This window comes from Pan troglodytes, chromosome 20 (assembly GCF_028858775.2).
Source record: "Pan troglodytes isolate AG18354 chromosome 20, NHGRI_mPanTro3-v2.0_pri, whole genome shotgun sequence".
NCBI lineage: Eukaryota > Metazoa > Chordata > Mammalia > Primates > Hominidae > Pan > Pan troglodytes.
In genome coordinates this window covers 22,682,859-22,698,837 of record NC_072418.2, presented here as the reverse complement: position 1 = coordinate 22,698,837, position 15,979 = coordinate 22,682,859, and the positions used below count along the sequence as shown (strand labels likewise).

The following is a 15,979-nucleotide window of genomic DNA, read 5'->3' as shown; positions in this document are numbered from 1 at the left end:
GCGACATCTTAGGCTGCCTGCTCAAAAGACTGGAGGCTAGGAAAATGATGAAATCTGAGATTTTAAAATAATTGTCCTTATATTGTTTCCATTTGTGAATAACATATGTATACTATTCACAAATAAAGATAACTTTATATACAAAGTTAAATGCAAATGTTCCCCAGGAAGGGCCAGTTTCCAATTCAGGAAGGAAGCGCGCCAGAAAAGGGTTCACGAAAAACCTGTAACTCTTGCCTTATTCAACGCATTCTCAGATCACGCCTCCTGTCACTTATGACCTGAGGGGGCGGGGCATGGAATTGTATCCAATCATGGGCGCTGGAGTGGGAACTGTCCAATCAGGTGCGCAGCCAAGGTAGAGGGGGCGGTGTCCTGGAGCTGGCGGGGCCTTTGTCTCGCTCCAGCCAGAGCTCAGGGTCCATCTTCATTGCTTAGTATCCTCTGCTCTAGTAGGTCCCGGTGACTGTCGCAGCCTCTGTTGCCCTCTGACTTGCAGATGCTGTGAGATCCAGAGCTAAGACTCCAGGACATCCCGGAAGCCGAAAAATGGTGAGTGTGCCAGGCCGCGCATCCCGAGGTGGGGGCAGGGCTGGTTGAAACCGGCCGGAACCGGCAGTGACGGGACCGGGGCCTCCCAGCTGTCAGCTCCGGAGTCTGCGGACTGGAGTCCCGGCAGGCACAGCTCGGCCCTCGGTCACCTCCGGGCACAGGATGCGAGGTGGGCCAGCAGCCGGGACCCTGGGCGGGCATCCCGTTCCGTTCTCCCGCTTCCCGCCCGGAGCCCACCCTGAAGCGCCCCGCGCGTTCTTGCGTCTGCCCCGACTGCGGGGACAATGGAAGCGTCCTCAGGGCAGAGTCCAGACCCCGTGTGTGGTTTGTGCGTGGGAAGTGCTGTGATCCCGGGGGTCCTCAGTCTTTTCCTTCTCCTGTTTAAAAACAATGGGAGTCACCTTTAAAATGGTGAAAACTTATTGAAGTTAACAGTGATTCATGCTCAGAGAGCACCCAGCCACGGTTTGTGGTTGGGGGTCCAGCCGAAGGGCTTGAAGGAAAGTTTTTTATAAAGTGCAGGATGAAGCAAACCGAATTCAGTAACTGACTCGTTCCAGTTATGTAGTCATCTTATTTAGACTATTCAGGTTGTCATTGCCTGGTTATGTAATCAGAAGTTAATTGAAGGTTTGTGGTTGCTTAAATCTGAAAAATCTGAATTTTGTTTCCCCCTAAGGTAGCAATTTACAAGAAATGTATTTGCCTTTGATTTTTTTTTTTTTTTTTAATGTAGGAACTCAGGGCACTAGAGCCACCTCAGTCTAACTGCCTGCTATTTATTTAACACTCCACAGAAGTGGTTTTCTCTTGGATTTTCCAAATGTGTGACAAACACAATCTCAAATCTACCACTTTGTTGCCCCAGCCTAACTCTGACTTGCAGCTGAATTTTAAATTTTCAGTTCTTTCCTGACATTCTTCAACACCAACTTCCCCTCTCTAATTCACAACATTATCAACTATTAGTCCTTTTTTGTACATTTCAGATAGTATTTTGATTGATCATTATTTCAAAGAGCAGCGGATGGCACTTTTTAGAAAAAAGAATTGTTTTTCATTTGCAAACATTTTACAGGAGATGAAAGCAGAGAATAATCCCAACACTCCACCATAAAAAAAAAAAAAGACCAAAAAACAAAAACCTTTGTGCCAATCTCCCTTTAATCTTTCCTAGGCACAGACACCTTATCAGAATGTTTTTGGGTTGAGGTTCCACTTTGGAAACTTCACAGGGCAATGTATCCTCAGCCACCCTGTGTTATTTTCCTGGTTTTGAGTTTCAGAACTGTCTGGGGATGACATGAGATGCCCACAGTGGCTGTGTCTCCTGAGGTGTCTAGTGAATATCAGCCCCTGGGCCATCTCCTCTCAGGGGCAACCCTGCGAGGTATGGGAATGTGGCCTCTCTGTGGAGTAGTTGGTGCATTGTGCCTGGGAGAAATCAGGTATACCTTTCCTCTGAAAGCAAATCCATTAGGACATTAAGATTTTCTTCCCCAACTCCCAGTTTCCATTTCTTAGAGATACAGTGCTGGCCAGGCAATTTGGATGCTGGTATTGAGGAGAAAATTTTCTCAGATTGGTGAAGAGAGAAAAAAAATATCCCCAAGGACAAGGAACACCCAACCCAGTGAGGCAGTGCAAAAACCTGCAAAGCAAAATGCATCTAAGGGACACAGTGGGGCACAGCACAGTGGCTCTTGGTAGAATGGTTATTGTCCACTTCAGTGAGCAGGATGGGGGCGGGAAAATGTCCCAAATGATAGAATGGCTTGACTTGACATCTGAGTCAGATATGTCTGTGTTCCAATCAGCATTCCGCTTCCTGAGTTTGTCACCTTGGAAAGATTTCTTTGCTTATTTTAACTTCAGTTTTTAATTAAGTGTAAATTGCATTTTATCAGTAGAGCTTGAAAGGTAGTCTGTACTGGCAACCTGGTTTTTTCACCAACCCAGGCTTCTGTGCCACCTGATTATAGTCTCATCTGCCTGCATGGACACAGGAAGAAGTCAGAGCATAGCCTCTCCTGGGACACAATCTATAGCATGAACCAGTCCTTCCCTAACCCTGCACTGTCCCACCCATGGCTTCTAGATAGCAACTTTCCCTCGTTTGCCTTTTAGTTCCCCCACAAACCCTTTTTTTATGTGCACACAGTGTGCCCAACGCCACCCCTCAGTTGTCAGATGTCCAGTAGTTCAAGACCATGGGCCTAGACCTACCTTTTGCAGAAGCAAATACAAATTAGAAATAAGGGGCTTCATTCCCCCACTTGAAAATGAGGGAAGACATTTTGTTCTTTTGCCTTTTCCTGAAGGATATAATTTAGAAAACTTTTATTATTGATTGATTGATTTTTTTGAGACAGAGTCTCACTCTTTCACTTAGGCTAGAGTACAATGGCATGATCATAGCTCACTATAACCTTGAACTCTTGGGCTTAAGCAGTCTTGCTACCTCAGCCTCCCAATTACCTAGGACTATAGGCATGCACCAATTTGCCTGGCTAATTTTTTTTTTTTTTTTTTGATAGAGACAGCATCTCATCATGTTCCCGGAACTGGTGTCAAACACCTGGCCTCAAGTGATCCTCCTGCCTTGGCCTTCCAAAATGCTGGGATTACAGGCATGAGCCACCATGCCCGGCCTAGACAACTTTTATATGTACCATTTTTCTCTGCTTCTTCAAAATATATGTAAATCTTTTTTTTTTTTTTTTTTTGAGATGGAGTTTCACTCTTGTTGTCCAGGCTGGAGTGCAGTGGCACAATCTCGGCTCACTGTAACCTCTGCCTCCTGGGTTCAAGCAGTTCTCCTGCCTCAGCCTCCCGAGTAGCTGGGTTTACAGGCGCCTGTCACCACACCTGGCTAATTTTTTGTATTTTTAGTAGAGACAGGGTTTCACCATGTTGGCCAGGCTGGTCCTGAACTCCTGACCTCAGGTGATCTGCCCACTTCACTCCAGCCTGGGCAATAGGAGCAAAACTTTGTCTCAAAAAACACGAAGGATAGGATTTAATTCAGCAATCCAGAAAGCTAAAGGGTCACAGATACAGAAGGGTATCTCTTCAGTATCTGGAGAGATAAAAACGATAGGTGTTTTCAATAGAAAACTGCTGCTCCAAGGTAATTACTAATATGTGCAGGCTGAAGGGCTTATGCTGCGATAGCAAGACCAGCTCAGAGTACGCCCTGTACCTTGGTTTCTATTTATATTTTAAGAACAGTTGGCATAGTTATATGTACTCTTGTGTAGACAAACTGCATCCATTTAAATTAAAGAGTATTTTTTCGGCTGGGTGCAGTGGTTCACACCTGTAATCCCAGCACTTTGGGAGGCTGAGGTGGGAGGATCACCTGAGGTCAGGAGTTCAAGACCAGCCTGGCCAACATAGTGAGACTTCGTCTCTACTAAAAATACAAAAATTAGTTGGGTGTGGTGGCGAACGCCTGTAATCCCTGCTACTTGGTAGGCTGAGGCAGGAGAATTGCCTGAACCTGGGAGGCAGAGGTTGCAGTGAGCCAGGATCACACTACTGCACTCCAGCCTGGGCAAGAGAGTGAGACTCCATCTCAAAAAAAAACAAACAAACAGTATTTTGTACAATAGTGTGAATATAACAGCACAATATTTATTTTGGACAAACTGCTTTAAAATAATGATTTTAATATTCTGTAATCTTTTGAAATATAAATTATTTTAACTGAATTAATATTACAGATAATTTTCTAATACTACGTACATTATGACTAATATGTTAAAATTGTTTATCCTAAGATATTTATATCTTATATCAAAAGAAAATCGGCCAGGTGCGGTGGCTCACACCTGTAATCCCAGGAATTTAGGAGGCTGAGGCGGGTGGATCACGAGGTCAGGAGTTCGAGACCAGCCTGGCCACCATGGTGAAACCATGTGTCTACTAAAAATACAAAAAGTTGCTTGGCGTGGTGGTGGGCGCCTGTAATCTCAGCTACTCGGGAGCCTGAGGCAGGAGAATTGCTTGAAACAGGAAGACGGAGGTTGCAGTAAGCCAAGATCATGCCACTGCACTCCAGCCGTGGCAACAAGAGCAAAACTCCGTCTCAAAAAAAGGAAAAAATATAGTAACAAATTGTTACAATAGATATTAACCCCACCTCTGTCACATCAATTAATATGCTTATTAATTAATCCAACAGGTATGATTATAGGTCAGCATGATTTTAGTGTCTATATGTATATAAGTATTTGAGACAGAATTTCAGTCTGTTGCTTAGGGTGGAGTGCAGTGGCATGATCTCCGCTCATTGCAACCTGTGCCTCCCAGGTTCAAGCGATTCTCATACCTCAGCCTCCTGAGTAGCTGGGATTACAGGCACGCACCAACATGCCCGGCTAGTTTTTGGATTTTAGTAGAGACAGGGTTTCGCCATGCTGGCCAGGCTGGTCTCGAACTTTGGACCTGAGGCTATCTGCCCGCCTCAGCCTCCCAAAGTGCTTGGATTACAGGCATGAGCCACCGGGCCTGACCTTATTTTTTCTTTTCTTTCTTTTTTCTTTTTTTTTTTTTGAGAGGGAGTTTTGCTCTTGTTGCCCCAGACTGGAGTGCAATGGCACAATCTTGGCTCACCGCAACCTCTGCCTCCCAGGTTCAAGTGATTCTCCTGCCTCAGCTTCCTGAGTAGCTGGGATTACAGGCATGCGCCACCAAGCCCGGCTAATTTTTTTAGTAGAGAGGGGGTTTCACCATGTTGGTCAGGCTGGTCTCAAACTCCCAACCTCAGGTGATCCGTCCGCCTTGGTCTCCTAAAGTGTTGGGATTACAGGCGTGAGTCACCGCGCCTGGCCCTATTTTTTCATTTTACTAACTTAGGCATGCAGCATTTACAGAACTAATAAATGCAACGGATGCAGTCACCCACCCATGGATATAATAGCTCTTCAGTTAGCTATGCCGCAAGCTCAGATATAATTCCAATATGTGAACAACGTTGGTTTCCTATTCCTCATCAAAAGATGCCGGTGGCAGCCACCCCATCCAGGAGGGAGGTGGGGGTCAGCCCCCACAAGGCCAGCCGCCCCGTCCGGGAGGGAGGTGGGGGGTCAGCCCCCCACCCGGCCAGCCGCCCCGTCCGGGAGGGAGGTGGGGGGGGTCAGCCCCCCGCCTGGCCAGCCACCCCGTCCGGGAGGGAGGTGGGGGGGGGGGTCAGCCCCCTGCCCGGCCAGCCGCCCCGTCTGGGAGGTGAGGGGCGCCTCTGCCTGGCCGCCCCTACTGGGAAGTGAGGAGCCCCTCTGCCCAGCCAGCTGCCCCGTCCGGGAAGGAGGTGGGGGGTTTCAGCCCCCCGCCCGGCCAGCCACCCCGTCTGGGAGGGAGGTGGGGGGGTCAGCCCCCTGCCAGGCCAGCCGCCCCGTCCGGGAGGTGAGGGGCGCCTCTGCCCGGCCGCCCCTACTGGGAAGTGAGGAGCCCCTCTGCCCGGCCAGCCGCCCCATCCGGGAGGGAGGTGGGGGGGTCAGCCCCCCGCCCGGTCAGCCGCCCCGTCCGGGAGGTGAGGGGCGCCTCTGCCCGGCCGCCCCTACTGGGAAGTGAGGAGCCCCTCTGCCCGGCCAGCCGCCCCATCCGGGAGGGAGGTGGGGGGGGTCAGCCCCCTGCCCGGCCAGCCGCCCCGTCCGGGAGGTGAGGGGCGCCTCTGCCCGGCCGCCCCTACTGGGAAGTGAGGAGCCCCTCTGCCCGGCCAGCCGCCCCATCCGGGAGGGAGGTGGGGGGGGTCAGCCCCCTGCCCGGCCAGCCGCCCCGTCCGGGAGGTGAGGGGCGCCTCTGCCCGGCCGCCCCTACTGGGAAGTGAGGAGCCCCTCTGCCCGGCCAGCCGCCCCGTCCGGGAAGGAGGTGGGGGGGTCAGCCCCCCGCCCGGCCGCCCCTACTGGGAAGTGAGGAGCCCCTCTGCCTGGCCAGCCGCCCCGTCCGGGAGGGAGGTGGGGGCGTCAGCCCCCCGCCAGGCCAACCGCCCTGACCAGGAGGGAGGTGGGGGGGTCAGCCCCCCGCCCGGCCAGCCGCCCTGTCCGGGAGGTGAGGGGCGCCTCTGCCCGGCCGCCCCTACTGGGAAGTGAGGAGCCCCTCTGCCCGGCCAGCCGCCCCGTCTGGGAGGGAGGTGGGGGGGTCAGCCCCCCTGCCCGGCCGGCCGCCCCTACTGGGAAGTGAGGAGCCCCTCTGCCCGGCCAGCCGCCCGGTCCGGGAAGGAGGTGGGGGGGTCAGCCCCCCGCCAGGCCAGCCGCCCGGTCCGGGAAGGAGGTGGGGGGGTCAGCCCCCCGCCAGGCCAGCTGCCCCATCCGGGAGGGAGGTGGGGGGGTCAGCCCCCCGCCCGGCCAGCCGCCCGGTCCGGGAGATGAGGGGCGCCTCTGCCCGGCCGCCCCTACTGGGAAGTGAGGAGCCCCTCTGCCCGGCCACCGCCCCGTCTGGTAGGTGTACCTGGCAGCTCATTGGGAATGGGCCATGATGATAATGGCGGTTTTGTGGAATAGAAGCGGGGGAAAGGCGGGGAAGGGATTGAGAGATCGGATGGTTGCCATGTCTGTGTAGAGGGAGGTAGACACGGGAGACTTTTCATTTTGTTCTGTACTAGGAAAAATTCTTCTGCCTTGTGATCCTGTTGATCGGTGACCTTACCCCCAACTCTGTGCTCTCTCAAACATGTGCTGTGTCCACTCAGGGTTAAATGGATTAAGGGTGGTGCAAGATGTGCTTTGTTATACAGATGCTTGAAGGCAGCATGCTCGTTAAGAGTCATCACCACTCCCTAATCTCAAATACCCAGGGACACAAACACTACGGTAGGCCACAGGGTCCTCTGCATAGGAAAACCAGAGACCTTTGTTCACTTGTTTATCTGCTGACCCTCCCTCCACTATTGTCCTATGACCCTGCCAAATCCCCCTCTGTGAGAAACACCCAAGAATGATCAATAAAAATAAATAAATTAATAAAAAAAAAAAAAAAAAAAAGATGCCGGTGGATGTTGTTAGATGGCTTCCAATATAAATCCCTAGTCCAATGGCCAGCGGATGAGACAGCAGCAAAGATGGAAGAAAAACCTCTAGAAATTCTAGATAGAATATGTATCTGTTCTTAAGAATGCGTGTGTTTCTCATGCTGAGAGTAGCTGTGCACTTTGGTTCTTTAAAGAGAAACATTGGGGGGAATTTTTTCTTGCTCACTTAACCAATCCCGTATCTAATCTGAGTATTCCTTCAATATGCTTTCAATTTCTTTCTTTCTGTCAATATAATCTTCCACAGACTAATAACTGTTTTTCTCTCCAATGCCTTGGGTGTTTCAGAAGCTCTGTTGGTTCCTTGTGTCTGTGAGTGAGATGGGCTGTCACGGTGACAACTCGTGGAGCAACTCCATCCAGACTTCTTGCTGGGCATCCAGTAGTACTTTTTCCGTGTCATCGTTGTCAGTAGAAACTGAGGCTGGAGGCCGGGCGTGGTGGCTCATGCCTGTAATCCCAGCACTTTGGGAGGCCAAGGCAGGAGGATCACTTGAGGTCAGGAGTTTGAGACTAGTCTGACCAACATGGCAAAACCCTGTCTCTACTAAAAATACAGAAAATTAGCCAGGCGTGGTGATGGACGCCTGTAGTCCCAGCTACTCGAGAGGCTGAGGGAGGAGAATCACTTGAACCTGGGAGGCGGAGGTTGCAGTGAGCCGAGATCACGTCACTGCACTTTAGCCTGGGTGACAGAGCGAGACTCCGTCTCAAAAAGAAGAGAACCCCAGAAACTTAGGCTGGAACACCACTTTCATTTCCATTATTGTGAAAATACAATTCTAACCAGGAGTGCTCCAGGCCCTCCTCCTGCAGCCCAGGGCTCTGCTCTGTGGCATGGTGCTGGAGCGCAGATGCAGCAGTGAGGGTCTGTGTGGGCTGCAGGCTGTAGGCTAAGCTTCACGGGCAGAAGCACCATGGCCCAGTACTCTGAGTCAGGAACCATTGATTTAATATATAAAGAGCCAAGAACATAGATCCCTCTTCCACAGTTTCTTTTTTCTTTTTTTTGAGACAGAGTCTCCCTCTGTCACCCAGGCTGGAGTGCAGTGGTGTGATCTCGGCTCACCGCAACCTCCACCTCCCAGGTTCAAGTGATTCTCCTGCCTCTGCCTCAGCCTCCCAAGTAGCTGAGATTACAGGCGCCCACCACAATGCCTGGCTAATTTTTTGTATTTTTAGTAGAGACGGGGTTTCACCACGTTGGCCAGGCTTGTCTCGAACTCCTGATCTCAGGTGATCTGCCCACCTCGGCCTCCCAAAGTGCTGGGATTACAGTAGTGAGCCACCGCACCTGGCACCACAGTTTCTACAGAGAAGTAAAACCCTACCTTCAACAGGTACCTGAATTTGGCTCCAAGTTGCAAAACTACCTCCTGTCATGAAGATGTGGGAAGTTTATCTTTCATAGAATATAATCAACTGACCTCCCCAATTCCCAGGTGGGTTTAGGATAAACTACCTACGACAAGTGAGTGCTGTCACATGGTCTTCTTGAGGACTAATTATGACAACCTTCTTTCTATCTTTGCAATCTCTTAGCAAATTGCCTGCAATTAATGTCACATTCTGGCTTAATTGTGTAATCATATGGTTTTTGCTTTGTGTTCTGCCATTGTGGAGAGTTTTTCTGGGGTTGGAGATGATTGTACTTTTAATTACATTTTTGAAAACACTGTCTGAAATGACCAGGTATGATACAAACATGTAAGGTACCCATCAGACCTCACCCTAGAGGGTCTTTCCCTCTTGGGCTTCAAGTCACAACCCACAATTGTGCAAACCCCAGATTGCAGGCAAAATGGTCTCTCTGCCTATTTGTGATCTATAGTCCCTTGTAGAGCAGTCAGATCAGATTTCTACAAAAATAACCTTACAGGGCAGCAACCAACCATTCCACCTCTTTCAGTGTCCCTGGCATCTTCAAATCTGAAATGAATTCAGAGACAAACCCTGTCAGGGTTACACATATGCATTGATTAGACCTAAGAATTTAAAATGTTCTTTTCCTCCTCCTGTACAAATGCCTGAGAATGTGCAGAGGGCACCTGCTACTTTCCCATACCTCTGAAACCTAAATCTGAAACCCCCAAATTTGAATCCAGGCCCTGGGATTTGAGAAAGTAAAAGAACTTTTATCTGAGGGATGCAAGTTCTGTTAGTTATCAGGCTCAGAGAGACATTAAAATGAATCCAGAATTATGTCCTACTTCTCCTTTGAGCAATGTATTCATCTCTTGAAACTGCTTGTTACTGCCACACATAGCTATAAATTAATCTAATAATGCCACACAGGACACTATAGCCCACACCTTCTAGCTTAACCCTGTATGGCCAATCACTAATCAATGTTATTCCTGTAAACTAATGAGAATCCTTGACAAAGAACTTTTTATCAGCCCACTTTCTATTCCCCTTTTTTACCTTTAAAAATCTACCTCTTGACTGGGCGCAGTGGCTCACGCCTGTAATCCCAGCACTTTGGGAGGCCGAGGTGGATGGATCACTTGAGGTCAGGAGATCGAGACCAGCCTGGCCAACATGGCGAAACCCCGTCTCTACTAAAAATATAAAAAAAATTAGCCAGGCATGGTGATGCATGCCTGTAATCCTAGCCACTCAGGAGACTGAGGCAGGAGAATTGCTTGAATCAAGGAGACAGTTTGCAGTGAGCTGAGATCATGCCACTGCATTCCAGCATGGGTGACAAAGTGAGACTGTCTCCAAAAAAAAAAAAAATCCGTTTCTTATTGCTGCCATTCAAAGTGTACATTCAAGCCAACTTGAATCTATGCTCCTGGGTTGCTATTCTTGCTATTCTCAAACGTGGCACATATAAACTCTCTCTACTTATATTAATTTTACCTCTTTCTTTTTTGGTTGACATATCATTTATTTATTTTTATTTATTTATTTATTTTTTTGAGACAGAGTCTTGCTGTTGCCCAGGCTGGAGTGCAGTGGCGCAATCTGGGCTCACTGCAGGCTCCGCCCCCTGGGGTTCACGCCATTCTCTTGCCTCAGCCTCCCGAGTAGCTGGGACTACAGGCGCCGGCCACCTCGCCTGGCTAATTTTTTGTATTTTTAGTAGAGATGGGGTTTCACCGTGTTAGCCAGGATGGTCTCGATCTCCTGACCTCGTGATCCGCCCACCTCGGCCTCCCAAAGTGCTGGGATTACAGGCGTGAGCCACCGTGCCTGGCCGACATATCATTTATAATGTGTTAGAGCAGTCTCCATGACAGGATCTCTCCTCTGGTTTTGCGCAGCGTGCTATAACACCCAATAATGCACAGCCAGGTTGATGTCACTAGAATCTGCATATAAGCACTGGCTTCTGGGACTCATGAGACAGGACCTGAGTTTGGATTGAGAATGTACAGAAAGCCCATAGGAAACATTTTCTGCATCGTGACAGGTCAACATCGACATTTTAGAGCCCCACCCTTCAAAGTGTGGTCCTTGAAAATTTCCAGATCTTGTCCTCTGACCTGCTGCAGTTGTGTGAGAGGCTCTTGGTGTAAATAGAATCTGATGGCAGAATCACCCCAGCAGTGGGGGGTCCAGGCCACAAAATATCTACAGCCATGACCGTAACAACCACACCTACCTGTAAGCTGTGATACTGGAGTAAAATATTCCTGTCATTCTCTTACCCAAGCTAACTGATTAAGGACAGGTGATATCACATATGGGTTTAGGATCTGAAGCTCTACCAGGGAAGTTCCATTGTCTATTCTGTTCCCACAGAATCAGTCTCAGTGTTTCCTGTTTGCATTGCCATGGGGACATCAACCCAGAGTGACTGTAGACCCTCTTCCCAGCACCTGAGAGTCTTTGAGACATTTGAGGTTGTTGTGTGCAGACTGGGGTGAGGCTGACAAGAGGGTCTAATTCTGCTACCATCTAAGAGGGAGGGGAATAAGTCATTCAGTGTTTCTTCTCTTTGTCACAAAAATAATCTCTTTGGTTGGTTCCTAGATGGGAGTTGTTCCAGTTTTCACTTGGGTGAAAAACAAGGAGAGCTGGAGACTGATCAACCAATTACTTTCATTTCATATGGCGATTAGAAAAACAGATGAGGCAATCATAATCTCTGCAATCCAGGAACTGTGTCTGTGGCAAATAAATAAATGGCTGAATTTCACACCATGGAGTCAGTACAAAAAAGGGACGTGTGCAGGGGATTTAGGGCCACTTTCCTTATGTTGGGAACTCTGATGTCACCATCTGAAGGGCCACTCATGAACAGAAGAGTTGTTATTATAGTTATTTTTTCTTTTCTATTTTTTGAGGTGGAGTCTTGCTCTGTTGCCCAGGCTGCAATGCAGTGGTGCAATCTTGGCTCACTGCAAACTTCGCCTACCGGGTTCTAGTGATTTTCTCCTGTCTCAGCCTCCTGAGTAGCTGGGATTACAGGCGTGCACCACTACGCCCGGCTAATTTCTGTATTTTTAGTAGATATGGGATTTCACCATATTGGCCAGGCTGGTCTCGAACTCCTGACCTTAGGTGATCCACCCACCTCGGTCTTCCAAAGTACTGGGATTACAGGCATGAGCCACTGCGCCCAGCCCTATAGTTATTATTTCTATTGCTTTTACCTTGTGAAGACTAAATATTTAGCTTCTAATATACATGTCCTAGAAAACACTATGCATTTTGGTTAAATTCCTTGTTACTGTATGTTATAAAATAGACAGGGAATTGGGTGAAATAGATTAAAATCACACAAACTTGGGGAGTCAAGTTTCTCTTGGGCAGGCTTAGAAAACACAGAATTGGAAATACCCCAGTGACACAGAGATCAGAATTCTACCTAGGGCCCTCTCCCTGTCCCAGCCTTACCCACATTTCACCTCTTCTGAGGCCTCCTCCAGGTCCGGCTCCACCTTGGAATCTCCATACAGAATTGGTTAAAGGAGATCAGAGTTTGGCTCCTGCTGCCTCTCCAGAGTGGTTGTTCACAATTCTTCCAAACCCAAAAGCAGATAAATGGAAGCAAATAACTAAATATTTTTGGTCTTTAATTTTTTTTTTTAATTAAAACCAGTGTTTCTAGAGGCATACCACCTAGCAAACCATTTTCTATTCCTGCATATCCAGCAGTTGCTCCAGGAATCACAAGAAAGTAAATATAAACCCAATGCTGAGAAATCCCTTTGAACTACACTTAATTTTCCCGTTCTGTATTTCATTCTTGGGTCTATCTTCAGCTTTTATTTCAAGCTTTTTTATTTTTTTTAATTTTTTTTTTTTGAGACAGGGTCTCACTCTGTCACCCAGGCTGGAGTGCAGTGGTGTGATCTCTGCTCGCTGCAACCTCTGCCTCCCAAGTTCAAGCAGTTCTCCCACCTCAGCCTCCCAAGTAGCTGGGGCTACAAGTGTGTGCCACCACACCCAGCTAATTTTTGTATTTTTAGTAGAGATGGGGTTTCACGATGTTGGCCAGGCTGGTCTCAAACTCCTGACCTCAGGTGATCCACCTGCCTTGGCTTCCCAAAGTGCTGGAATTACAGGCATGAGCCACCGTGCCTGGCCTATTCCATGCATTTAAAAAAAAAGAAAACAAAAGAAAGGCTGGGTGCGGTGACTCACGTCTATAATCCCAGCACTTTGGGAGGCCGGGGCATGGGCAGATCAACTGAGGTCAGGAGTTCGAGACCAGCCTGGCCAACATGGCGAAACCCCATCTCTACCAAAAATAGAAAAATTAGCTGGGCATGGTGGCAGGCAACTATAATCCCAGTGACTCAGGAGGCTGAGGCAGGAGAATTGCTTGAACTGGGGAGGTAGAAATTGCAGTGAGCCAAGATCATGCCACTGCCCTCCAGCCTGGGCAACACAGCAAGACTCTATCTCCAAAAAAAAAAAAAAAAAATCAGTGATAGAACAAGAAGAAATTTAAATGCTGGGCTTTTCGTATAAATCTAGGGAATTATGGGACAGTTAGTACCCACCTCCCAGGGTGTTATGAGGATAAATTCACATTATGTCATCTTCCCAGCACAATGCTCTATAGTGTGCTTCTGAGCACACAGCGCATGCTCCATAAATATCGCATTAATGCATGTGCGCATGTTGTTTTCCAAATGCAGACTTACTCAGACATGAGCTGCCTCTGGAAACTTTAAAGGACCAACAGAGAATGCCATGTTTTAGAATAGTGATTGGTGGTTTTTATTTTGGACCAAAAGCATTTGTGTTCTAAGAAGAGTGTAGGTATAAGGGACTGTGTGCTGTGGCACTTTGTCTAGTTGAATGCTGTTATAAGTGATCTAGGGCAAGCAGGGTCAGCATTAGCTGTGAATGAAGCCAATCCATGGACCCCTTTCAAGCCTGCAGAATTGGCTGGGCACGGTGACTCACACCTGTAATCCCAGCACTTTGAGAGGCTGAGAAGGGCGGATCACCTGAGGTCAGGAGTTCAAGACCAGCCTGGCCAATATCGTGAAAGGCCATCTCTACTAAAAATACAAAAATTAGCCACCCGGGCATGGTGGCATGTGACTGTAGTCTCAGCTACTTGGGAGGCTGAGGCAGGAGAATCACTTGAGCCTGGGAGGCAGAGGTTGCAGTGAGTCGAGATCACGCCAGTGCACTCCAGCCTGGGCGACAGAGTAAGACTCTGTCTCAAACAAACAAACAAAAAAACCTGCAGAATCAAATTAGTCTGGGGCTTGAAATACCAGATGATTTCTCCGAATATTAAAGTTTAAGAGGCAATTCTTAGCTAAGTGATTGTCAGCTCATCACATTCTAGTTAGGATTAAATGGCCAGTTTGAAGAAATACCCTTACCTGTGTCCTCTCGACGGATTATGTTGGCCTGGGTGGAAGCATCCATATTGTTTTAATTAAGTGTCCCATGTAATTGTAAGATAAAGCCAGAGGCAATCATGAGGGCTCCCAGACATAATGTGAGAATTGAGTTCAGCCTTTTTGTGTGTGTGAGACAGTCTCACTCTGTCACCCAGGCCCCAGGCTGGAGTGCAGTGGCGCGATCTTGGCTCACTGCAACCTCTGTCTCCCGGGCTCAAGTGATTCTCCTGACTCAGCCTCCCCAGGCTTTGTTTTTTTTCGTTTTTGTTTTTCTTTTTTGTTTTTTTAGATGGAGTTTTGCTCTTGTTGCCCAGGCTGGAGTGCAATGGTGCGATCTCGGCTCACCACAACCTCTGCCTCCTGGGTTCAAGTGATTCTCCTGCCTCAGCCTCCCAAGTAGCTGGGATTACAGGCATGCGCCACCACACTCGGCTAATTTTGTATTTTTAGTAGAGACAAGGTTTCTCCATGTTGGTCAGCCTGGTCACAAACTCCCGATCTCAGATGATCTGCCTGCCTTGGTCTCCCAGAGTGTTGGGATTACAGGCATGAGCCATAGCGCCTAGCCCCCAGGCTTTGTTTTAAAGAGAGGTCATGGGGCCTGCTGTGCTTGGTTTTCATGGGAGCAGGGGAGTGGGGCCCTATGGGCCCTTTGCTGCAGCAGAAATTGCTGCCATCTCTGGCATGGAAGGGCATCTAAAGGCAGGAAACTGGAGACTCACATTTTAGTCTTTAGGTAGAAGCTCACTGTTCCTGAAATTCTCCTGTGACAATGACAAAGGACAAGCAAGTGTGGCCTTTTCTGTGCCTTTAAGGTACATCTGCCTGTGGGTGTGGTGGTAGCAGGTGAAGGGGTTTTGCTGATGCTTTAAAAGGCGTATTCTCAAGTTACAGATGTGATTTTCCAGATAATATCACCTGAGAAGGAATCCCAAAGGAGGAGCAAGAGGAAGAAATGGCTAGTTCTCAGGTGAATGTGTCCCAGCTCAGGGGTGATGTTCTCTTTTCGTTCTTGAATGTCTTGGCTTTAGAACTTACAAACTTTTACTTCTCTACTTCTGATGTTCCTACCTAACCAGTTTGTTTTAGATACTTTTTTTCCTCCTTTTCTTCTTATAAATATTACTTCTTACTATAGTAGTTAAGAGGCGCTGAAAAATACTTCTCTTTTATATATCAGAGCCTTCTCCTTTATTCTTTGTATCCAGGCTTCTTACATACCATGACCGGTTCTCACCATCGAGTGTATGACCTGCAAGAATAAAAATGTTCTCTTTGTGACTGGGCACAGTGGCTCATGCCTGTAATCCCAGGACTTCGGGAGGCTGAGGCAGGAGGATCGCTTGAGGCCAGGAGTTTGAGACCAGCCAGAGCAACATGGCAAAACCCTGTATCTACTAAAAAAATCCAAAAAATTAGCCAGGTGTGGTGGCACGTGCCTGTGGTCCAGCTACTTGGAAGGCTGAGGCAGAATCGCCTGAACCCAGGAGGCGAGGTTGCAGTGAGCCGGGATCATGCCACTCACTGCACTCCAGCCTGGGCGATAGAGTGAGACTGTCTCAAAAATAAATAAATA

At 48.4% G+C, this 15,979-nt stretch overlaps 1 protein-coding gene across 3 annotated transcripts in view; it reads left to right on the top strand.

The window, feature by feature from the left end:
* The first annotated feature begins 360 nt into the window (after positions 1 to 360).
* ZNF682 (zinc finger protein 682) overlaps positions 361 to 15,979 on the top strand; it is a 37,459-nt gene continuing 21,840 nt past the window's right edge. For 2 of the 3 annotated variants that reach the window (XM_016937103.4, XM_063801434.1), the window contains exon 1: positions 361 to 552. In XM_016937103.4, the coding sequence (XP_016792592.2) occupies positions 550 to 552 (3 nt within the window). In that variant the 5' untranslated portion in view covers positions 361 to 549. Of the gene's footprint in view, positions 553 to 638; positions 722 to 15,979 lie in introns of those variants that run through there. The other variant, XM_003953420.6, reaches the window with a different exon arrangement.